At 36.7% G+C, this 22,247-nt stretch overlaps 4 protein-coding genes and 1 non-coding gene across 8 annotated transcripts; 3 read left to right on the top strand and 2 right to left on the bottom strand.

The window, feature by feature from the left end:
• On the top strand, nucleotides 157-3,600 carry LOC18588218 (eukaryotic translation initiation factor 3 subunit K). The gene is made up of 8 exons (XM_007012480.2): nucleotides 157-472; nucleotides 1,119-1,175; nucleotides 1,455-1,505; nucleotides 1,616-1,678; nucleotides 2,279-2,329; nucleotides 2,406-2,472; nucleotides 2,955-3,037; nucleotides 3,149-3,600. Exons 1-8 carry the CDS (start codon nucleotides 341-343, stop codon nucleotides 3,350-3,352), a joined length of 708 nt encoding a protein of 235 aa, XP_007012542.2. The 5' UTR covers nucleotides 157-340; the 3' UTR covers nucleotides 3,353-3,600.
• Nucleotides 4,030-4,101, top strand: TRNAP-UGG. The gene has a single exon. It is a non-coding gene; the product is annotated as a tRNA-Pro (tRNA).
• On the bottom strand, nucleotides 4,871-13,376 carry LOC18588217 (phosphoinositide phosphatase SAC3). 4 transcript variants are annotated; one of them, XM_018127897.1, is made up of 17 exons: nucleotides 12,758-13,376; nucleotides 12,368-12,572; nucleotides 12,110-12,275; nucleotides 11,628-11,850; nucleotides 11,417-11,493; nucleotides 11,047-11,234; nucleotides 10,849-10,946; nucleotides 10,435-10,568; nucleotides 10,154-10,282; nucleotides 9,393-9,756; nucleotides 8,672-8,793; nucleotides 8,276-8,386; nucleotides 7,292-7,483; nucleotides 6,765-6,941; nucleotides 6,371-6,456; nucleotides 6,116-6,227; nucleotides 4,871-5,646 (listed from the first exon to the last, which is right to left on the bottom strand). In XM_018127897.1, the coding sequence occupies exons 1-16, from the start codon at nucleotides 12,866-12,868 to the stop codon at nucleotides 6,118-6,120; spliced, it is 2,493 nt and encodes an 830-aa protein (XP_017983386.1). In that variant the 5' UTR covers nucleotides 12,869-13,376; the 3' UTR covers nucleotides 4,871-5,646; nucleotides 6,116-6,117. The 4 variants fall into 4 exon arrangements, with proteins under 4 accessions (XP_017983386.1, XP_017983385.1, XP_007012539.2 ...); XM_018127896.1 differs by having other exon boundaries at nucleotides 6,116-6,237; nucleotides 12,758-13,375; XM_007012477.2 differs by lacking the exon at nucleotides 6,371-6,456 and having other exon boundaries at nucleotides 6,116-6,237; nucleotides 12,758-13,375.
• LOC18588216 (GDSL esterase/lipase 5) lies at nucleotides 15,535-17,330 on the bottom strand. The gene is made up of 5 exons (XM_007012474.2): nucleotides 17,066-17,330; nucleotides 16,861-16,979; nucleotides 16,534-16,764; nucleotides 16,159-16,417; nucleotides 15,535-16,036 (listed from the first exon to the last, which is right to left on the bottom strand). Exons 1-5 carry the CDS (start codon nucleotides 17,328-17,330, stop codon nucleotides 15,744-15,746), a joined length of 1,167 nt encoding a protein of 388 aa, XP_007012536.2. The 3' UTR covers nucleotides 15,535-15,743.
• Nucleotides 18,017-22,150, top strand: LOC18588215 (suppressor of mec-8 and unc-52 protein homolog 2). Its single transcript, XM_007012471.2, has 11 exons — nucleotides 18,017-18,233; nucleotides 18,359-18,499; nucleotides 18,616-18,665; nucleotides 18,818-18,932; nucleotides 19,253-19,301; nucleotides 19,422-19,511; nucleotides 19,945-20,013; nucleotides 20,091-20,214; nucleotides 20,404-20,762; nucleotides 20,978-21,361; nucleotides 21,465-22,150. The coding sequence occupies exons 1-11, from the start codon at nucleotides 18,187-18,189 to the stop codon at nucleotides 21,744-21,746; spliced, it is 1,710 nt and encodes a 569-aa protein (XP_007012533.1). The 5' UTR covers nucleotides 18,017-18,186; the 3' UTR covers nucleotides 21,747-22,150.

Genomic DNA, 22,247 nt, shown 5'->3' with positions numbered 1-22,247 from the left:
TCTTATGAAATATCTAAAATTTTAGATTATGGGTTTTATGTTTTGTTTTGCTGCTTTTTTTTTTTTTAAATTCCTTTTTATTTTGGTTTTAGAAAGATACATAAATGAAAGGGTATACCTTGGCAAAAGAAAAAATGGAGGGGGTATAAGAGTATTTTTACCTATTTCGTTGATGAAAGTGCCAAGCTGCAAAGGCTTAACCTTTACCCTAATTAAACCCTTTCTCTCGCTTGCTCGCTCGCACTCTTCCTCTCTCTGGATTGCCGTTGCTGAACCTGAGAAACAAGCCAAGCTATCCCTTTTGCGAACGTAACAGTTAGACAAAGAAGCCAACCGAAAAATGGGAAGAGAAACTCCAAAACAGCAACAGCAACAGCAGCAACAGGTTTCTTACACAGTGGAGCAGCTTGTGGCCGTTAATCCTTACAATCCCGACATCCTCCCCGATCTCGAGAACTATGTTAACGAGCAGGTTCCTTTTTCTGTTAACACCAATCAGTTGTTTCAGTTATAAATTTTCCCCATTTGGATAAATTTATAGTTTTTTCTTTTTAAAAAGTGGTTTTTTAATTCGTTTGATATAAAAGTTTCGAGCATCTCGGATTTTGGGTCTTATATTTGGTTGGATGAAGTCCGATTCGGCTTTGATTTGGATGGATGCTGGCATTATGGCGACCTAAATATGCTTGCTTCTTTAGTCTTTTCTATGGATTTTTGTACATTTAATTAATGGGTAATGTTGAAGGGGCCTGTAATGTGACTATTATCGTTATTGGTGAAGAATCTTAATATACATGCAGTAATATCTGGACTAGAACATTTGGACCATTCAATAACGAACAGCTTCTTATATTTGCGGTTAGACTGAATTGTTATGAAATCCTTCATAAGTTTGATAAAATCTTTGACTTTTTGTTTGGATCCTCCTGCTGTGAACCTAGTAGGATGTCTGTAATGATGCTTTATCTTTTAATGGTGGAATGTAACTTATTTGGGCAAGCCCCTTAAATTCGTTTTTATACTTGAGTGAGAAACGAGTTTTAAATTAGAAGTGGGAAAAGAACACACTCACATATAGTGGAAGTTGCTAAAATGATAACAACTTTTATGTTTAATAGGTCTCATCGCAAACATACAGTCTGGATGCTAATCTCTGCCTTCTTCGCCTATACCAGGTGTGGTCATTCTCTCTTCTTCTGTCTTGTTTGTTAGTGTATGTGTGTCTGTCTGTATGTGAGAGATAGAATGGAAGTGAGAGAACACCGAGGTCTCTATTCTAGTTGAATGTGGCTCTTTATACTGTATAATGTATTATTTGCATTTTTAGTTTCATACTGGTTATTATTTCTAGTTTATCCTGTCTTAAGAAGGAGAAAGATATAATGTAATTCAGGTTAAAAAAACTTGTAAGTTTTTCAATTGTTTCTAATATGAAAGTTTTTTTGTCCCTATAGTTTGAGCCTGAGCGTATGAGCACCCAAATTGTTGCTCGCATTTTGGTTAAGGTATGTTTAGGCCCTTCCTCTATCAAATTAGAATTATGGATCAATTTATTAGTGTGATATGTGTTTCTAATGCTTTGTTTCCTCGTTCCCACCCGACTACTTTTGTGCAGGCCCTTATGGCAATGCCAGCTCCAGATTTCAGCCTTTGTCTCTTTTTGATTCCGGAGCGACTGGTATCATTCTCACAGTATATTTTCCTTTTAGCTTTTCGTTTCAACTACATTTAAACATCAGCAATTAAGCATGTTTGAATGAGCATTGGCATAGGCTGCTGGCCTTGGGTCTTGGGCTTCATCAAGTTTTGTGTTAAATTATGACAGTCTAGACCTTCCGAGAGGCGAGGTACTCACATGTGAATTACAAACATGTAATCAAAGAAAATTGGGAAATAATTGATTGTCCTTATCCAAAAGAGTTTACTAAATTCTTGTGTCATTTTAAGTCTTTAATCATTGCAGTAATATAAAGGTACATTTTCTTTGTTAAACTTGAAAATTTCTTCTATGTTCTTTAGCAGTGCATAAGTCCTGCCTATGTCTACTGAAAGTAAGTTATGATAAGTTAAATGGTTGACATTTTAAGTATGTTTGCACATACATGCACATGAGAACTATTTATGTAAGCACATTCATGCGTCAAAGAGATCATAATTGTAAAATCTGCAAATTCTTCTTTGTTTTCTATTTCATCATTCCATATTTAGCAGAAAAACATTTTGGCCAACAGTAAGTATGATTGTGTTATTCTAAGTAATTCTTTGTATGTGATATCAGCAAATGGAGGAGCAGTTCAAGACACTGATTGTTCTCTCCCATTATCTGGAGGTATGTATTTGTTCTCTTCACTAATTCATGAACAGTAATGGGATGGATCATTTCATTCTACCTATGTCATTTGCAGACAGGAAGATTTCGCCAGTTCTGGGATGAAGCAGCTAAAAGTCGTCATATAGTTGAGGCTGTGCCAGGTAATAATAAGCTCTGATGTTATGACTTTTATGTATTTAATGTCTGCATTTTTCATTTGAATGGATGAACATTACCGGTTTTTAAGAATTACTGCAAAATGTGAATTTTACTGAGAAATGTACAGAGGTTCCTTTACCATGGAACATGTATACATTGTAAATTGAGATAAACTAGTGCTTGGACTGGTGGGTATTCATTAGTTAGACTTCTGGCCCTTTTCCACTGGGGCATTGAGTGCAGGATTTTTATGTTTGTCTGATAAATTTATACATGGGTGTAGTTGAGGACATGTGTCTTGTTTTTGCTGCTCTGAAGACAACATCTGATCCTCTATTTTTGTTATGGTAACAATTGGATAGTCTGGCTGTTAACTATTGTCATTTACGAAGACATTGTTCTTTTATTGCTCCTCTGTTGTGTATGATGCACATATTCGTTTGTGCCTTTTAAGTGTGTGGTTTACCAGATGATTGAATGCCAGGTTTTGAGCAAGCAATCCAGACATATGCAATTCATGTCCTTTCTCTGACTTATCAAAAGATTCCTAGACCTGTACTTGCTGAGGTATTTAGAGATCATTTGTTCCATATGCAATTCATGTTGTTGTGATTTGACCATCTATCTTCATTATTGGTTATACATATGAACTTTTGCTTTGGTTTGGGTGTGTGACAGGCTATTAACATTGAAGGTTTGTCCTTGGATAAATTCCTTGAACACCAGGCAGCCAACAGTGGTTGGATTCTTGAGAAGGGTCATGGCAGGGGTCAACTAATAATCTTACCTCGGAACGAATTTAATCATCCTGAGCTGAAGAAAAGCGCCGCTGATAGCGTTCCATTGGAGCACATCACCCGTATTTTCCCCATTCTTGGCTAACCTCCTCTAGGGACGAAGAATTTTCAGAGTTATTTCCCTTATATGTTTCAATGATGCTGGCATGCTGCCACCCTTGCTTTTTGTTTTTATCTTGGATATAGAACAAGCAACAAACTATTTTAGGATAGACTTGTCAACTTTTATCTCAAAAATTTTCTTTTCTTTAGTTTTCTTTTATCACTCATCAGAATATAGTTATTTATTATTTATCATGCAGTGAGCCAGCCTCTCCTGAAAATTTCTCTTAATATGTTCTACTTGTCTATGAGCAAAGCCTTCCGAGAGGTACAAGTTTATAACTAAAAGTAGTTGATTTACTTACCATGTGAATTTCGAGTGGCCGATGTCCATTCTCTATCACAGCACTATCTTTTCTCTTCTCTTTAAATGTTAAAAATTATTTGTGAATTGCTTGATTGCACATCAATTAAATGAGATGGAAAATTTTAGCAGAAGACTGAGGTCGGCAGTTCTAGTAAATATTTAACAGGGATATTACTGTTACAAACAAGGATTAGGAATGGAACATAGAACATTTTGTAGGCCACAGTGGTAATACTTTCAGGTTGAAATCCGAATGAAGTATTGCAACTCTGGGAATCGCGAGAGTTTGAACTATTTAGATTTCTTTGAGTTTTGTAGTGGTAAGTTGGTGGCCACATGTGCAAATCAAAGGCGGGCGTTTGGTCTAGTGGTATGATTCTCGCTTTGGGTGCGAGAGGTCCCGAGTTCGATTCTCGGAACGCCCCCGTCTTGTGGATTTTTTGTCATTTGTTGTAGGAAAATAAAGATAAATACAAATGTTTTTTTAATCTTTTCATTCTGGTCCTATCAACAGACAATACGACAAAAAGCGCAGATCCTTGATAAAGTCATCATAAAAATGCCTGGCTATTGTAAGTCGAGTCTTCACATGACAACAGAATGAAATAGTTACTCCACTTGTACTTTTGGAGGTCACGGGTGCTGACTGCTAGGTGCTAGCCCTGAGAGTACGACCTTGAACCAGCAAGCCAAAAGAATGACCCTGGGGCACCCGGGCAGGCACCAGAAACTTAACTCCACTCGGCTGAACTATCTAGCCTTGTGGGCCATTTAAGTCTAGAAAGTAACCAGGAACGGACCTTTATTACGAAAAGCTAGTCTTATCTTGTTCTATATTGGATCGGCGCTCTGTTTCAGTACTAGGAAAGATGGAAACTTGTTCACAAATTGAATAACTGAGGATGAAGAGGCTGTCAATTGAACACTGTGAAAATCACATCCCAATAGGAGTCCAACTCGAATTGGTAACTAATTTGGAAGAAGAGTATTTCTTTTCTTAGAGTAGTCATATGTTGTACCGATAATTTTTGTTCCAAATTAGTAACAGTTATGTGTTGAAGGAATGTGCTGGAAAAAGAGGCAAGTTAACAATTATTACTAACATTACATGTTATATAGGAGCATCAATACCTTTCCAAAAACTATATACTGTAGAAGCATCAATTCCAAAAATCTACTCTTCGGGGCATTAGATAATAGAAAATGGAAGAGATGATCTTAAAATAAGCTGGCAACCATTAAGTAATTAAGGCTAAGCCACTGCCTAGAAGGTTTTACGCTACTTATAATAGACCACAAAAGAAAACCCCACTATTGAAACAAGGCTTAAAAAATAAAACACGGCTGAAAAATAAAGGGAACACGAGTCCTAACACTGGTCATTCCTCCAAATACTTTTAAACTGCAACGTCTGGATAAACTTGAAAGGAAATGAAAGAATCAATGACCTGAAATCCTACAAGTGGAGCTCTTAGAAAAGCTGAGGAAGAAAATATTTACAATACTGAAGCCTACGACGTCCGATGAAGGAATTAGAAAAAAGGATGAGCTCCAAAAAAAAGAATAATTTTTTTTTTTAAAACTGTTGACTATTTACTCTTTTGTACGAGTATCAGTTTCTGGTTGAGGCTTTTTCAACAAGGAATCAATGCCGTAGTCATACATGGGGGCCAAAACGACTGCTTGTAGATATCTTACATAAGAGTGCCAGTACAAATGCTTCTTCCGCTTCTCCCCTGATTTTTTGCTACCTAGATTGGCCTAGTTGATGGATTGCATCAGTTTCAGCAGATTGAATCGATAGAGCCATGGGCATATATGCCATCAAATTGAGGAAAACAAGCAAAACTTTAATGGCAAAGCATCTCTCCATGGTTTACCCACTGCACAAAACTATCAGAGAATTCCTCGAGGACATTCGAATTCTGCGAATTAGCAAAGGATAGCTCAGTTCCTGTCTGCTGCCTTCCCTACATAAATATACAACAAGGGTTAGCCATTACCTTGTGCATGGGGCAAACTCATAGCTGCACTTTCTAGGTTCCAAAGAGTTATCCGTCGTGAGTAAAATATTTTTCTATCACATCTAACATGTTTTTCTTAGTCTTTTCCACCATTGATTGCTCTCTAATTTCTGAACATCATATTATGATATACTGCAAAAATGGTAAATAGAGTGCAAGCACCAACTTACTCTTCAGGAAAGAATAAAATTTTGTTTAGAGTTTTATTAAAGAATCAGTAAGCACGAAATGAGACAGACAGTCTCAGCAGCATCAGATGTAAAACTATTATAGTTAGATTGAGTTGATAACAAAAATTTGATCTATATATAGTGTCTGTTTTTTTTCAATGATAAGATCTATATATAGTTTATACTAAAATATAACCATAAAAGTAAGATCACAAGAACTTTCTACCAGCACTACAAGTACCAACCTTCATACTTGATCCATATTCGCTAGAGGATGGGGTTGTTTCTCCCAAAATTCCATTGACAACATTCTCCGATGAAAGTCCAGCAACTGGAGAGCTCGTAAGGACTGATGACCTGCAAATAACTACGACAATGACTGAATCGTATTTTTACTCTCATTTATTATTTATGCAATTTATCCCATGATCTTATAGAGATTAAAAGAAATTGAGAAAACCGGCTCATTACTCTCAAAAATGCAGAATTTCTATCCTTACCTTCCATGTACAACCTTACAGAACAAGTTGTGAAAGAGCAGCACCCTTTCTGTGTTTGTACAACCTTGTTGGCGGTTATTGCACTACTATTTCAAGATACTTTTCTTAGTACATCAAGAGATTGTAACTGAGCCCTATCTTCAATGACAACTATGTTATGGGATTGGGGAAGGGCAGGTTCAATTCCAAATAATAACATAAATAACTTCATTTTTTAAGTTAGTAGCACTTTTAACCTACAGTACATGAGACAATCACTTGACAGACAAGTGTAAAAACAGAAAATACCATATAGCTAAAAGTGTATGCATTTGTTACGAGAACATCTCATGCTAATGCAGCCTTCAAGGTTGAGCTTTAGAACATCCATGAAATACAGTAAACAAAAAATTACCTCTCAAATGGTTCATCCTCGCACGAATTTCCGGATGATGAAAGCCAGTCTAGGTCAACAAAGTTAGAGCAATTGAATGCATCCCCATGTTCATAGAAGAAAATGTGATCAGTTTCAAGACAGTGATCTCTTTGCATGTCTCCAAACAGCTGCCTTCGAGGCATTGAGGGCGTACACCTTCACAAAGAATTTGAAGATAGCCTCATCAAGATATTTAATATGATGATGAATGTAATATGCTACATGAGATCCATTAATTATGTTAAACCGTGAAACATATGGTTCCAACAGCTGATTCACACAGCAATATTTAACCAAAAATTAAATTTATGAAAGCATTGATACAAAACAGTAGCTTGGCCAAACATGTAGATAATAAAGATTAAAAGATCAATGCGAATGAAACTGCAGATTCCATCTCATCTCCTAACATTTTATGGAGAATAGATAGATGTCCCATCAATTAGAAACAGATGACACAGCAAGCAGGGAAGGACATGCAACAATGAGAATGGAAAGCAATGAACCTTGAATATGATATATCACTTTCACAAGTTGATATCTCAGGTGATGAATCTGAAAGGCCATTACTTCCTCCCTGTGATCGGTCAGGCAAAGTTGAATTGGTAAATTTCTCTTGCTTGTCATTTGTGGCTGACATAGGTGACCCCGTTTGACGAAGAATGTTTCCATCAGAAAAGGATCTTTTGAAAAGCGACCTGCAAATTAAGGATAAGATAGTGAAGAGATAAGCAGCAGCAAAATCCTCTTCCCAAGAGACAACATAAAAAAAAGTAAGCAAAAATATTCAGATGACTAAACATAAAATCAAAACCAAAATAAAGAAGAAAAATAAGTGCAAATAAAATGTTGATATTTCAGCACCATATCCACATATCACCTATTAATTCATTATGTCAGATCAAGAATGTAAAACTGTGAACAGGAATCATAAGACTTTGTCTGCCAAAATTGAAGACCCAAGCAACACAGAGTCATGCTGCAGACAAGAGTACCATCTAACTCTTAGTGCCACGAACTCCATTTGTTTTGACAAATTAAAACTTTAATGAGAAATATTAGTAGGAATGTAAAACCAATTAAACACAACAGCAAGTCTAACCAATCTATTCCACCAAAGTCCAATACAGAGGCATTAATGAAGAAAAGACTCCTTCAGGAAAAAAAAAAAATTCAAACTTGATCCATCTCCATTCCCCAAGACCACAAAGTTAATGATGAAACATCTATACTAGAGGTACCACATTACTGTTTGGCTGTGCATTCTCACAAGTTCAATGGGCTGCTCATACCGGCTTACTGTCAAAACTCAGATCAAGTCCATATAACAAAAATTTCCTAATTAATGAGAAAGTTGAGCATTCAAATCTAGAAACTACAAGAAGCATATTGATATAGCTGTGGTTCCCAAAGAACAAAGAATGGAGGATATTTCTAGTTACAATTTTATGCCCAGTCAATAAAGTTCAAGATTTTCTTTTGAAAGATACCTTCCATCTTCATCCACAATTGTTAGCCCATTTCTTCCCCTATAATGCTGATCTGAACCCAACTCCCAAAGTGCAGGTTTACCAGGCTGGGGCTGGAAATGCCCAAGGAATCTGCACAAAGGTGTTATCAAAAAATCACTTCAGATCTTAATAGCACATATTTAATAAATGAATTGAAGAAAATTACAAAAGAAATGTCAAACTGACTAAATTCCAAACAAAGGAAAAATGTGACCCTTTTATTCCAATGCAGCATTGGATGTATTAACCCAAAAAGGCCAAATTCGTATATACTTCAAACTTGTAAAACAGGAAACTCCAAAACCATTCAGTGTTATGCGAGGCAGCCATCAATTTCCACCCAAGAAGTAATACAAACACAAGACTGAAACTTACACATTAATTGCATCTTGTTTCTCTGCATCCATATATGCATTGCTATAATATCGTTGAAGAGTTCTAAAGAACTCCTGGGACTGGGTTGCTGCTCTCCAGTGACCCCTTCTCTCGGAGAATATCTGCATAAATATAAAAGAAGAGAAAGTTAACTGACTAAGGATTGGATTTAGAACTAACCTTTGACAGGCAACAGAAGTATGGTACCGGAATGAATGTCTTGAGTAACAATGAAATTAACTATATTGCCCTCATTGCCCATTGCTTCTCAGAGTACAGACATCACAATCGCATAAAATTCTCAAAGGTTGTTTCAAATCAAGTGAAGTCAGATTATGCCTACCATAATTTCTCAATCTCAAGTCAAAAAAAGAAAATGCATGTAGCATAGAATGCATTAAAGATTAAATTAACAAGTTCAAATATCAGGAGTTTTGATCTCTAAGAAAAGGAACAACCTTATTTCTATCGAAATTTGTTAACAATATGGTTCTTGATTAAATTCTAGAAATAACAAAACCCAACTTAGATAAGCCTATATCAATGATGCGAATTTCCAAATTCACCGCTAATAAATCTTAAACATATATATTTGGCATTGGCAGCTTCAACCAAAAAGAAGAAGAAAAATACAAACCGAAGACAAAATGTAAAGAAGCCCACTCTATTCCAACTTCGGAAATTGCATATGGTTGCAAGTAGCATCACAAGTTGGAATTACCTTATGATGAGCTGCTGAGCCACCATATTGGTGTGCAAGTGTGTCACCCATTCTCTCATACAAATCCATTAATTCATCTGCCAAAGGATCATCTAGGTCTATCTCTGTGGTATCTTTAATCCCTAAAGCATGAAGCTGGTGTCCAAGAGCAGCCAATCCATATGCATACTGCGCAACATTTGTGCGATCCAGACAGTCTATACAGTTGGTCCTGAGCACACCTCTTTGGATTGTGGGAGGCTTGACAGAATGATTTCCATTAGCAACATTATTATCTCCAGAATAATTCCCCTCTAATCTGTTAGCATCCTCATTAACATTGTTGCAATATTTTGTGGGTGACATGTCACCATCACCGATATTCCTGCATCATATTTTCAGAACCAAAACATCATTTTCAACTAACAGCAAATAGCAAATAGCAAAATACTAATGATCAATATTTTTACCATGGCCTTATTAAAATCCCACCAAAATTACATTACTATAAGATAAAAATTCCAAAGTAAGCATTCCTCTAATGCAAGAATCTAACACGTTGCAAATTTGAAATCCTAACCCATGAAGGGGTTAAAAAATGTAAGTGAGAAGAAAGAGAGATTGTGTTTGGTATCTGGACTACATTCCCTATCTAAAAAGATGTCTTGGTAGGTTAAAGTACTTTTCCACACCAAAAAATTGCAAATAAAAAGCTAATTACAACCATATTTACAAACATTTCATATATGAAACATGTAGTTGTTGAAATATGACAAACTTACTCAGAATAAGGCCATGCCATGCACTCCTCAGGTCTCAAGGCTGATGTCACCCGACAATAAAAAAAATCTGTTAGCGTTAATACATATGCAGCCATTTTGCCCAAAAAGAGTAAAACATTTGTCGCTTTTCTGTAAGGAACAAAAACAGTTGTGCTGGTTAGGAATCAAAATATAAAACTAAAAATAAATTAACACCAAAGAGCAAAGAGGAAGGGATAGAGTGGGGGAGAAAGGAATAACACACAAGTTAGGGAACAAAATAACAAGTTTAAGACATATACCCCCGAGAATGTTTGTGCAGATCCCAGTGAAGGAACCTCAATTGATTCTCTTTCGACAAATCTTTATTGATAAAATCAATTGCATTTGCAAACTCTTGACGAAGAATGGATTCTCGAGGCTTCTTCTCTTGTGTCTGCTCATCACACAAAGGCAATCATATATAGAATCTGATTATCAAATCAGTCATATCATAGAAGCTACATCTACAAACTCCCCAACCCAACTCCCCTCTCTGTTCCTGAAGAAATGGTACTATTTCAAGATTTTCTACCGCATGCAATATCTTTATTAAATATAGCAGCTTATGAAATAATAAAAGAAAACAAAAAGATGGAACAGCTTGATTCTAAAGAAACTGATGAAGGCAAGTAGAAAGACCTAAAAGGGATACAGGGTGATATTATTAAACTTACCTTAATCAAATTCAAAATAATTATAGGCTTGCCATATCTCTCGACAAGATTTTCGAAATGAAGTCTGGTTGCTTCATAATTTTGGTCCTTCTTTGACACTGAATAAAGAGACAAAGGATCAGTGCTTTTATTTTTTTGAACAAAAGAAAAATGCCCGTAGCAACACTTGCAGTGCTCTAATAGATTACAAGCACTTACGTATGATATCTGGTTTAATATTCAATCGTGAGGTTTCTTGTGACCAAAAGAGTGGGATTGAGCCTCGGTTCTGGACAATGGAAGTTATTTGTGTGGGAAGCCCATCAGGGACATCCTCAAAGACAATCTGCTCTGTCTCAACATCATTGGCTACTCTGCCTTTTTCATCTACTCCTCGTTTCAGATACCTAAATGCAAAATCAGATGCAGATTAAAACAAGAAGTTTAAACCTTAACCTTCCATAACCATATTACAGACAATAAGAATAGTAGTAAGGGTAACCAAGTTTGATTTCATCTCACAAGGTACAACAACAACAATAACAATAAACTAAGCTTTTTCCCTGCTAATGGGGGACAGCATTCTTACCTGGTACCTGCATAGTGACGGGATCGTCTCGCAATGAGCGTAAGTTTGAAATCCCGTCCAGATACAGAAAGTGTGGCCTACATTCATATAGCCCGATGTCAAACTATGAAGCTTGCAAAGAAATAGTAACCATCCATCTATTGACCACAACAGAACTGGTAAAAAATATAAAAAAGGTAATGATAACTTCAAATGAGCAACCATCCTTAACCTGCTGAAAGAAGCCATACACCAATGCAACCGTCCATAGAGTATTCTGAAGGTGATTGCGGATCCCTCGGGTCAGGAACTCATTCCAAACAAACATGGTTTCATAAGCAACCTGGTCTGGTTCACTATTATACAAGTTTTCTTGAAGACTACACATTACATGGTATGAATAGCTAAAGAAGAAGTTCTGTGTAAGATCCACAGTGCATAGGAGCTTCTTGTATCTAAATAAAAAATGAAACAATTAATATCACATTATAAACTCATGAAATGCATAGCAGAAAAAATGCTTAGCTTTAAGAAATGAAAACAAAGGAAGCTAAGAAAGACATTCCAAAGGGCTCAACAACCAGCATAGAGAGACAAAATCACATGCCAGTAGCTTTCTACTAATCACAGAACAGAACAGAACATCTTTCTGCATAACATTCATGACTTCCTAGCAGTAGACAAAGTATATTAGCATACAGAATAGAAGAAGACCTGTTCTCATTCTTAGAGTCAGCAAGGCTTGAGTTAACAGTTGAATTTGGGAGGGGAATCATCTCACACTTTGAAACCGCATAGACATTGTGACCACAAATTGCACCAATCTGTCTTCGTTTTGTAATAAGCAGCATATAGTAAGGCCCCAAAAATTTAATAAATCCTAAAACACAAGAAAATTATATAATTAGCTAAGCATTTACATACATTAATAGTCCCCTAAAAAAGTCATTACAAAATTTTCATCATCCGTACCGACAATTCCATAACAGACCGTAACGAATTTCAATCCACCAGTGGATTTATTTCCTTCATGTATTCGCCTCAACAATTCAAAACATTCACCCTCCGTATATGAGGTAGAATCTTCGCGAATGTTGAGCTCAGTAGGATCAAGCCGGTCAATCTTTAACACTCTCCAATAAGTTCTACTCTTATCCCTTCCAATCATATAAAAGTTCTGTACACAATATCACAATGCTACCAGTCAATAAAATTTAGCCACTGAATTTAATAGTTCAAAATTAAAGCAATGCTATTTTAAGTAAAATTACATCTAAATTAAGTTATTAACAACAAAAACTAATGAGATCAAAGTGAACAGAAAGAATAATAAAATGAAAATAGAAGTAAAAGAAGAAGTACCGATCGAGTTTCGTAGAGTCTGAATTTCTGCATACACGTAGAAGTTTGAGATTGGGAGGAGCTCTCATTATTGTTAACATCATTACAATTTTCTGCTGCGGATGATTCCATGATAAGCTTTTTATTTTTTTCGTCTTCAATTTCTGGCTTCAGATCTCCCCGAGCCCCAGGCTCAGGGAATTTATCAAAAGAGCATGCACTAAGGACGGATTTTTTTCTTTAATTTCTTGTTTCCGTTTGAGAGAAAATATACAAAACTTATTCCGGAATTACCTTATTCTTGCCAAATCACAATCGCTCCTCCTTTGCATAAAATGGAGTTTGGCTGCTTCAAATACAGCATCTTCGAAATGAAATGGAAACTCAGCTATATACTTTTTACCTCTCCTTATTCCAGTTCCGACTATCTTTCCATTCACGACCAAACAAAAACAAATGCGAAACCCGAAATTTTCCCAAACTTTCCCAAACGCGTGAGAATTCGTGATCTTCTTCAATTACAACCGGAATTATAAAGATCAAATAAATAAAAAAATTATATTTATTTTACAAAAATAAAAGCAAGTAAATCGTGCTTTTATTTTGCGCAGCGAGAAGAGAAGATCGAGCGTAAAATAAAAATAAAAATAAAATAGATTTTCGCAGGTTCGAGAAAAAAAATTTTGAGACGGAAAGATAGCTGCTATGCTAATATTATTGATGATGTTATTGTTGCTTAGCTTTATTGCAGCTGTTTTTTTGTTTTTGTTGTTGTTGAAATGTTTTTTTGATGATGATGATGTCGTGTTTTAAGATATAATAAGAAAAAAAAAGAAAAAGAAAAACGGAAAAAAGGGAGTTCTCTCTCTTCTTCTTCAGATCCAAAGAAGAACAAATGAAAACCACAAACTTCGGTGATCGCTACATCCACATATTATATTTACCTTATGGTATATGAATATTATTTCTTTTTTTTAATTAACATCTGTTGGGCAATTATATGGGGATTTGATTTGATTTTTCTCCGCTGACCTAGGTTGATTAATTTATGAGACCGACTCAATTAGTCGGTTAACAGCCTTATTTATATCTTGGAATAGTTCTATTGCTTCACAATGGGAACACAACATGTGTTAAAAATGATGAGTCAATTATTTTCACCTCTTTTTTTTGTAAATAAGCATTGCCAATGCTTAAAGATCACAAAATCTTTGAGAGAATTAAATGATACATTAAACATTTTAATTTATCATATATTTAACTACTTGCAAAATAAGCACAGTTAAAGTGGTAATTATTAGGGTTAATAAAAATGGTTGAAAGATGGTTTAAGTATGGTTTTGGCAAAGCTAGCTTGCCTGCTTTCCTTTGGGCTTGGAGGATTGGTCTGCAGTTGAATTGGAGTTGGTAATTTGGTGACAATAAAAAGATGGGTGACGTGGCTGAATGAGCAGATTTTATTAGCTTTATGCGAGGTGTAACCACCAAAAGCATGTGACCCGGCTCAACTCAATTGGACTCAAAAAGCGGTTCTTTCAATTTGACTTTCTTGGCTGTGTGGTGTGTACCATCACCCGCTTGTACCAAATTTTGCCAAATATGCATGCAAAAATTTTCACTTTTTTTTTTTTGTAAAACTAGTATTAATGTAAATAAATAAATGATAGTTGTGAACTTGTAATGTAAAGTCTGTGCAATCAAAGCCAATTCCTAGCTGTTGTTTCACACAGTTGCTTCCACGACTGCAGCTCTGTTCTAACTGTCAATTTAATATAACTTTCGAAAGTTGCAAATTGCAAGCTACCCATATTTCATTGTCATTCACATTGAGGAAAAAAAAATCACAAGATTCAGAGCCACATGTTGGCTAACACACGAGATTGAAAATGTAACTTTAACTCTGATGGTTAAAAAAAAAAAAAGACACAAAAAGAAAAATTATGTAGTATAATCTAACTGAGGGTGACATTTCTCTTTTCAGTGCATTTCTATTTTTGATCTTTTCAATCCCATTAAATGATGTTTCCAATGGAACAGGAGTATCAATTATTTCTGCAAATTGTGGAATCAACTTACTTTGTTAGATTTGCCGTAAAATACTTAATGAACCTACGATTCTAGATTGGCATGGAAATTCAACCTAGACCAATTGTAATAGTAAAACTATAGGAGGGATCGTACAAGAATTAGGTGTATATGTCACTTAAACAATGCTGGCTTTCGATTTATATTTGTTAGAAGCTTTTGTCTTGCTAGATAGGCTTTTCATAGGCACCAAGTGTATGAAATACGACTTTGTTTTCCAGGGCGGTTGGAACGGAGTTGGTGGCTCAAAGCAATGTGGCCTGTCGCTGTTGGCTGTATTGAGTATCTTGTCTATCTTTATAAAGGATGCTTGAAGCTGGGGTATATACCGCCATGTGCTCAATTATTGAGCTGATTAAATAATTTTAGTTTGATTGTTCATTTTGAAGGTTTTTAAATTTTCCCCTCGTTCAGCACGTGCAAAATTATGGGGGGTTACTAGTCAATGAATTGACGATTTGACATGTATGAAGATGATGCCACTGCTACATGGAATTCTCCGAGCACTTAATTTGTTTCACATATCCAGTTACGGGGTCGATAGCTTTTACTCAACTTTGGAAATTCTGATTCATAAAATTTGCTTTGCACGAGTTTCAGGTGGAGTGCGATTTAAAGAGTTTAACTAGCTTCTACTTTGGGTTGCAAATTAGGACTAGTAAAGCAAAGCATTTGCGTTATTAACCGACCATTGTGTCGAATGGCGTACATTATTCAGGAGGACGCATCATGATTGCAAGGGCATTGCTTAGATGACTAATCTTTCTTTATTCATGATGTGGGCTTCCTGCTTAGCCACGACCCAAGCTTTTGCCTGCCAAAACAATCGGGTCCAAATTGCAAACCAGACTCATTGGAAAACCATTGACCTTGCATCCTGAGGAAAGTTAGGAAACCATCGTGCAGGGCCATGCCCGGGAAATTACTGAAACGGGTCTGTTTCTGGGGAATCAACTATATCAGCAATTGTAAGCTTTTCCTTGTTGAAGAAGAGATCTTCGAGGTTGTATGGCCCAACAGAGGAAGGATGTCCGCTCCATAGCGCCTTTGCGAATTGCTCGTGGATTCTCTCAGTGGGATGGAAAGAGTCCCACCAGACATGATCATCTGCATTGTCGCACAACTGGTAGTCTTTGACATTCTTTGTGCCTCCGCAGGTGAAAACACCCCCGTATGGTCCGGTTCCACAGCAAGCATTTACTCCATCCTTGAAACCTGTACGATGAAAGGAGAATGATTTATGATTACAGAGTGATGAGGAACGGGACACATGGGAGTAGTGAATGCTAGCTACATTAGAAAAAACACGTCATTGCACTCGGATTAAGCAGACTCACCATACTTTGAGGGATTATTCATTCTGTCGTCTAGCCATTCATAGAAATTAGAATTGCAGTATTTGAGGCCTGGTAATATATGTTCAAGGTTCGTGAGGACAGCGTTTAAAGCATCGTTATGTGCTCGTGCAAGGGCGCTAGCTGCTTCAAGACATTTGCCTTCGTTGTCTTTGAAGTTCAATGCTCTAAGGGCTGGTAAGCAGCCTAGTGGAGACAAGCTTAGAAAGCCAAATTTTCTTGCTCCTTTCTCGTACAGCACCTGATTTAAAAAAAAAAAAATACGAATGGTGTTAAAAAAAGTAGCTAAGATACTGGCTAGAGTCAGAGCGAAGTATCGAAGTTAAAAAGCTTAATTGGGGTGTGGAGGGCGCTTACTTGAAGTGTTTGGGTCAAGTTCCCGATGACCATTCCAACATACGCTTCAGGAGGATAAAATTCTTGCATTTTTGGATTACCTAGATAACCACCCATATAATCATTGCTTCCAATACTGATGAAATAAACTGCTTCTGATATAAGCTCTTTCGTCTGTGCTTCTCCTAACTTTTCTACTAATGATTTTTGCACCTCCTCAAAATTCTTTAGTTGTGTAGGAAGATCAATCACCTGATAAAGAGCAGAATAACATGTTCAAAGAAACAATAGAAAAATCTGTGTTTTTTTCCCTGACCCGTTACAGAAATAGAATCCTGAGTTCCTTACCAAGCCCTGATTGGTCTCAGGAAGAACCCCACCCCCACCTGAGGCAAAGTTAGCACCACTGGTAAAATCAGCAGAAGGTTGTAGAAATGGAGGAATCAGAGGCAACTTTGCATACTCGGCTGCAAATGCAAAAGGAAGCAAGTTCATGGAGCAGTCAAAACAAAATTACAAACCAAAAAATCCTGTTATAACCGTGATCTCATACCAACATAATCCACTATCACACGACCATCTGAGAATCGCCCTGTTGGTTCTGCAAAGAAGCCATTCTGCCCATACGGCTTGTAATGTGCTCTGTTTTCAGGGATGGTGTTGATGTAATTGTTGTTGCCAGGATCGACGGTAGAGTCTCCAAAAATGAACAGCGCACTACCCTTCTCTAGCGGGGTACCAAAACACCTGGAGGTAGTCGACAATAATAGAATTACAGAGACTTTGAAGAAATTTATGTAGGAGATTAGCTTTGCCATTGGGAATCTATACGGATTATGTCAAAGATTATAACTTTATATAACTTAACTTTGATAGCATTAACTTTGGCAGGCGGTACCTTCAATGTCTTGCCGTGTCTCTTTCTGAAAGATGCAACAGCTTCCAGTTCAATTAGACATATGTTACCTTGCAATCATCATCATGGAGTCGGTCCTTACCCTTAGGTAATCAAATATAGAATATTAGAAAGATAATTCTAAGTCCTTTTCCCCCTCTCTTTCTTTTCGCCGTCAAGTCCATAAATTCGATGTATAATTAATGTACAATAAATAATAAAAGTGTGTTAGCTATGGTATTTCTAAAATATTCGATTAATTTAGAAAATTACCACTAGTGCTCACAAGTAAAATGTAATTTAAGTATCCATCATTAAGACACATATTAAGCTGTAGTTTAATCATGATCACATCTGAAAAACTTAAGTTAAAATAAAATAAAGGGTGACGAGTTATAAGAGACGGCATCTCTCAACTAAGGGACATTGTAGAATTTGGACTCAAACATCAGATTTGGATAAAATAAAGAAAGCAAAACGCTGCGTTTGGACGAAGAAAACAAGTGGCGCACTGGCGGCTCCGCTCTTCAACTAACCGACCCAAAGCCCATTGGCCCAATATTCAATTATGAGGGTATTTGTGTAATTTAACACTCCTTCCTTCCTCCCAGCTCACTCCAAATCCGTATTCGCTCCTTAGAGGCTGACGTCTTCATTCCCAATCCTCTAAAACCCTAACTAGAGAAAATATTAAAAATTAGAAGCCCTAAACTCCAATAATCGTCGATTCACTGGCTTCGAATCCTGATTATTTGTAACAAACTGAAAACTTTTAATCAATGTCTTCCTCCAAGAAATACTACAAGGAGAAAATTGCTCGTCGTAAGTAAGTATTCCTCGCTTTCTTAGCCAATGCTTCACTTACATTTTAAGCATCAGAAAAAGTGAATTTTAGAGGTGGTTTTTTCCATGAATTTTGGTGGGATAGAATTGAATTGGTAATTTGTGCAGAGAGGAGAAAGCGGAAGAGCCAGAGCAGCCAAAGTACAGAGACAGAGCTAAGGAGCGAAGAGAGGATCAAAATCCAGATTATGAACCAACTGAATTAGGTTCTTTTCATGCTGTTGCTCCTCCTGGAACCGTCGATCTTCGGTGAGATTCTGCTTTTTTTTATTTTCATCCATAAGTTGATGCAGCTTTTGTATTGCATTTTACATATTTTTTAGTTGCTTTCCTCCTAGTAATTATTTTTGTATGACTATTTTTAGGTCAGCTGATGCTCATAAGATATCCATCGAGAAGAGCAAGTACCTTGGAGGTGCGTGGCTTCCAGCTGTTATAACTTGAGAAATTTGATAATTTAATTGATATGATTCCCGTAATGTATAGTTTTTGGCTTTGCTGGGGGAAATTGGTGCTGTTGTTTAACTGCTAGCTGTTTTAATTGATGTCTGCGTCTGTATTGTTCAGGTGATGTGGAACACACGCATTTGGTCAAAGGGTTGGATTATGCTTTGCTTAATAAAGTGAGGAGCGAGATTGATAAGAAGCCAGATGCTGGAGAAGATGGTGACGGAAAGTCAAGGTAATTAAATTTAATCCGATTGCATGTCAAAGGAAACCAATGTATGAGTTTTCTATGAGCTAGTACAAAGCTTACAGATCAGCCTTATGTTTAGCATCTGCTTATTTAGTGTATGAGCTAAATATACTGTCATTTTATTAGAAGAGCATCGACTTTTTTATCCCTAAGAAGTCTTATTAATATGAAGTACAGTGTTCAGTTCTGTTAGTTCATGTCCTAGCATTATACTTTTGTATGAATTAATGGCCTAAGTTGTCTGTTAATTGTGTAACTAATAATCTTGTAATTACTTTATTAACAAACCATTGTTTTTCTGACAGAAAATCAAAGGAAGACCAACAAATATCATTTCGCACAGCCACTGCTAAGGTGCAACAACTTCTTCAGATGTTGTGTTGTGGAATAATGTTTCCAATTTTTTTTAGAGAAATTTGTTTGTTTATTGCTTTGGAGAACTACTCAATATGGATACCTTTCTCCTTTTCTCAGTCAGTGTATCAATGGATAGTGAAGCCTCAGACTGTAATGAAGACAAATGAAATGTTTCTTCCTGGTCGAATGGCATTTATTTTTAACATGGTAAGCCTAGTGCAGTTTTCTATTGTGTTCTAATTATTTTAAGAGGGGTGCTCTGGGTACTTTTGCCACAGATGAACCTTGAGCATTCACTGGTGTGATTGGTCCATGTTAACAAGCATACTTGCACGCTATCATGTGCTGGGAACGGCGTATCCTGAAAGGCATGACTGCCTGTAACATTTTCCTTATTGTATAACTGTTTCACTTAATGTTTTGGATCTTAAGCTGGGTTCACTTGCTGCTTACAACTCAAATGATTGTTCAACTTTGAAGAGAGAAAAAAATCTATTTTAGATACTTCATTTGAAGTTACTTGACGAGGATTTGAGACTATAATTGTGCCAACTTTTCATGAATAGCTTTGTTGAGTGTTCATAATTTTAATTCTATAATTCCAATTTCCTGACCTAATTTTTCCCCTTATTTGTTTCAGGAGGGTGGATATTCGAATGACATTCCAACCACCTTGCATAGGAGTAAAGCTGACTGTCCAGTGCCAGATGTCTGTATATCCTTATTGGGAATTTCCATTTTATGCTAGATGGTGTCTCTGATTTTGATTTTATATCTCTTGTGCAGGAAATGGTTACTGTCAGTGTTGACGGTTCTGTGCTAGATCGAATTGCTAAAATTCTGTCATATCTTCGCCTTGGATCATCTGGGAAGGTTCTGAAGAAGAAAAAGAAGGAAAGAGATGCCAAAGGTGTTTGCTATATTTATTTGTCTATTAAAAGTTGGAGGCTAACTTTCTAAGATAGGATTAGGTGTTGGATCAACAACCGTATTGTTGCATGTTGTTTTTATTTGTGATCATATGTTACTTTTCTGTTATTTGCGTTTAATATATATCTTTTTATTCCTATAACTAATATTTTCATTTTTCTCATTTTAGGGAAGGTTTTGGCTTTGGGAAATGAATATGATGAAGAGGACAAGCCATCAAAGCCTAATGGTGGAATGTCTAATGGTAGAACTGAAAAGGAAATTTTGCCACCGCCTCCACCCCCTCCTAGGAAAAATTATCTTGATTCGAGAGAGAAGCAGGGCCCAACTGTTGCTAGAGCAGAAGAGGATGACATATTTGTGGGGGATGGTATTGACTATGATAGTCCCAGGAAGGACATGAACCCAAGCCCTCTCTCAGAGGATATGGAAGAGTCGCCTCGACATAAGGAACGAGTTTCATATTTTGCTGAACCTGCTTATGGTCCAGTGCAACCCTCTGCTGCTCCTCAAGAATGGCAAGAACTGGTAAGTTTTTTTTAGATATCATTCATCCTTTGCTGGATGCAGGGGAAACAGATGTGCAAAAGGTAGAAATTGAAGTGTTATAGAATATGTTTGGAGATCAAATGGTTAAAATTAAGCTTGCCATTCATGTTTAGCTACTGAATTTTTGTTAAAATTAAGTTCTTATGTCCTTTTGCTGAATTATTCTGTATTCTGTTTTGACTGTTTGGTTTCAGAGTGGATATGATGCCTTGCAAACACAGGCTTTGGCTGGTGGATACCAGGGTGAGTGGCAGGACTACCAATATACTGAGCAAATGGCTTACCCTGAGCAATACCTTCAGGCCAACATGCAAGGTTATGATGTACAAGCAGGATTGAACATTCCACAGGATCCACGGTTCATGACTCAAGAAGAGAAGGATCGAGGGTTGGGATCTGTGTTCAAGCGGGATGATCAAAGGCTTCAACAATTGAGGGAGAAGGATGCTCGTGAGAAGGATCCGAATTTCATATCTGAGAGTTACTCTGAATGTTATCCTGGCTATCAGGAGTACAACCGTGAGATTGTTGACAGTGACGATGAAGATGACTTGTCGAAAATGGATATGGGAGGACGAGTAAGCTTTTTTCTTACCCCTAAATTGAAAGTTATTCTTCATTTAGTTTTGGTCTGAATTAATAGTATTGATGGTGATTATAATGTTGAAATAATTTGGACAGGCAAAGGGTCGTCTTCATAGGTGGGACTTTGAAACAGAAGAGGAATGGGCAACATACAATGAGCAGAAGGAAGCAATGCCAAAGGCTGCTTTCCAGTTTGGTGTGAAGATGCAAGATGGAAGGAAGACAAGAAAGCAGAACAAGGACCAGAAGCTCAACAATGAGCTGCATAAGATTAATAAAATACTGGCCAGAAAGAAGATGGAGAAAGATTCAGGTGGTGAAGGTGGACATCATAATGATGATGTGCAACCTGGAAAGAAGCTTCGGATCTCAGGTTAAAAGTTTCGGTTCCTTTGACCAATAGTTCGTTGGGCGGATGTGTGACTTCTGCGACGAATGTAAACTCATGCAACATCAATTCAAAGTGATGAAATGCCTGATTAAGTTTGGAAATAGGTGTTGTTTTAGAACTGTGCTATGATTGCTTTTGTACCATTAGTGCTTTTGACGTACTGATATTCTGTAAAAAGGCAACTGCTCGTCCGCAGTTGAGTGGGAAAAATTTCTTTCCCTTTTGGTCTAAGAGTGGTGGATCTGGTCTTCTAGTTGTATAACGCCACCCAAATGGAAGACAGCCACTGTACTACTTTTTGTTTTATTAATATTATTATTGTCATTATTTTTTCCTTCTAATGTAAATAAAAGCATTAATGCATTAATGGAAGACAGTCGTATTAACTACATTTTACTCTTTTTCTCTTTCTTGTTTGGAAATAAAAAGAAGTTAAACAAAAGGTTATTATGCACTAAATAATGTCAGTTGCAGGGTTCTATTCTGTT

This window comes from Theobroma cacao, chromosome 9 (genome assembly GCF_000208745.1).
Source record: "Theobroma cacao cultivar B97-61/B2 chromosome 9, Criollo_cocoa_genome_V2, whole genome shotgun sequence".
NCBI classification, from domain to species: domain Eukaryota; kingdom Viridiplantae; phylum Streptophyta; class Magnoliopsida; order Malvales; family Malvaceae; genus Theobroma; species Theobroma cacao.
Note: the sequence above shows the minus strand (reverse complement) of the source record. Positions and strands in the feature narration are given on the sequence as shown.

What these genes read in the sequence shown, in the direction of transcription:
- LOC18588218 (XM_007012480.2), top strand. Translation starts at nt 341, where the DNA reads ATGGGAAGAGAAACTCCAAAACAGCAACAGCAACAGCAGCAACAGGTT. An exon ending in GCCTTCTTCGCCTATACCAG is followed by an intron (nt 1,176 to 1,454) that starts GTGTGGTCATTC and finishes TTGTCCCTATAG; the next exon opens with TTTGAGCCTGAGCGTATGAG. An exon ending in CTAGACCTGTACTTGCTGAG is followed by an intron (nt 3,038 to 3,148) that starts GTATTTAGAGAT and finishes GGTGTGTGACAG; the next exon opens with GCTATTAACATTGAAGGTTT.
- LOC18588217 (XM_018127896.1), bottom strand. Translation starts at nt 12,868, where the DNA reads ATGGAATCATCCGCAGCAGAAAATTGTAATGATGTTAACAATAATGAG. An exon ending in GAGGATGAACCATTTGAGAG is followed by an intron (nt 6,457 to 6,764) that starts GTAATTTTTTGT and finishes ATCTTGAAATAG; the next exon opens with TAGTGCAATAACCGCCAACA. An exon ending in AATATGGATCAAGTATGAAG is followed by an intron (nt 5,647 to 6,115) that starts GTTGGTACTTGT and finishes ATATTTATGTAG; the next exon opens with GGAAGGCAGCAGACAGGAAC.
- LOC18588216 (XM_007012474.2), bottom strand. Translation starts at nt 17,330, where the DNA reads ATGGCAAAGCTAATCTCCTACATAAATTTCTTCAAAGTCTCTGTAATT. An exon ending in TGTGATAGTGGATTATGTTG is followed by an intron (nt 16,980 to 17,065) that starts GTATGAGATCAC and finishes TTGCATTTGCAG; the next exon opens with CCGAGTATGCAAAGTTGCCT. An exon ending in GAATAATCCCTCAAAGTATG is followed by an intron (nt 16,037 to 16,158) that starts GTGAGTCTGCTT and finishes TTCATCGTACAG; the next exon opens with GTTTCAAGGATGGAGTAAAT.
- LOC18588215 (XM_007012471.2), top strand. Translation starts at nt 18,187, where the DNA reads ATGTCTTCCTCCAAGAAATACTACAAGGAGAAAATTGCTCGTCGTAA. An exon ending in GAGAAAATTGCTCGTCGTAA is followed by an intron (nt 18,234 to 18,358) that starts GTAAGTATTCCT and finishes TAATTTGTGCAG; the next exon opens with AGAGGAGAAAGCGGAAGAGC. An exon ending in CCTGGAACCGTCGATCTTCG is followed by an intron (nt 18,500 to 18,615) that starts GTGAGATTCTGC and finishes GACTATTTTTAG; the next exon opens with GTCAGCTGATGCTCATAAGA.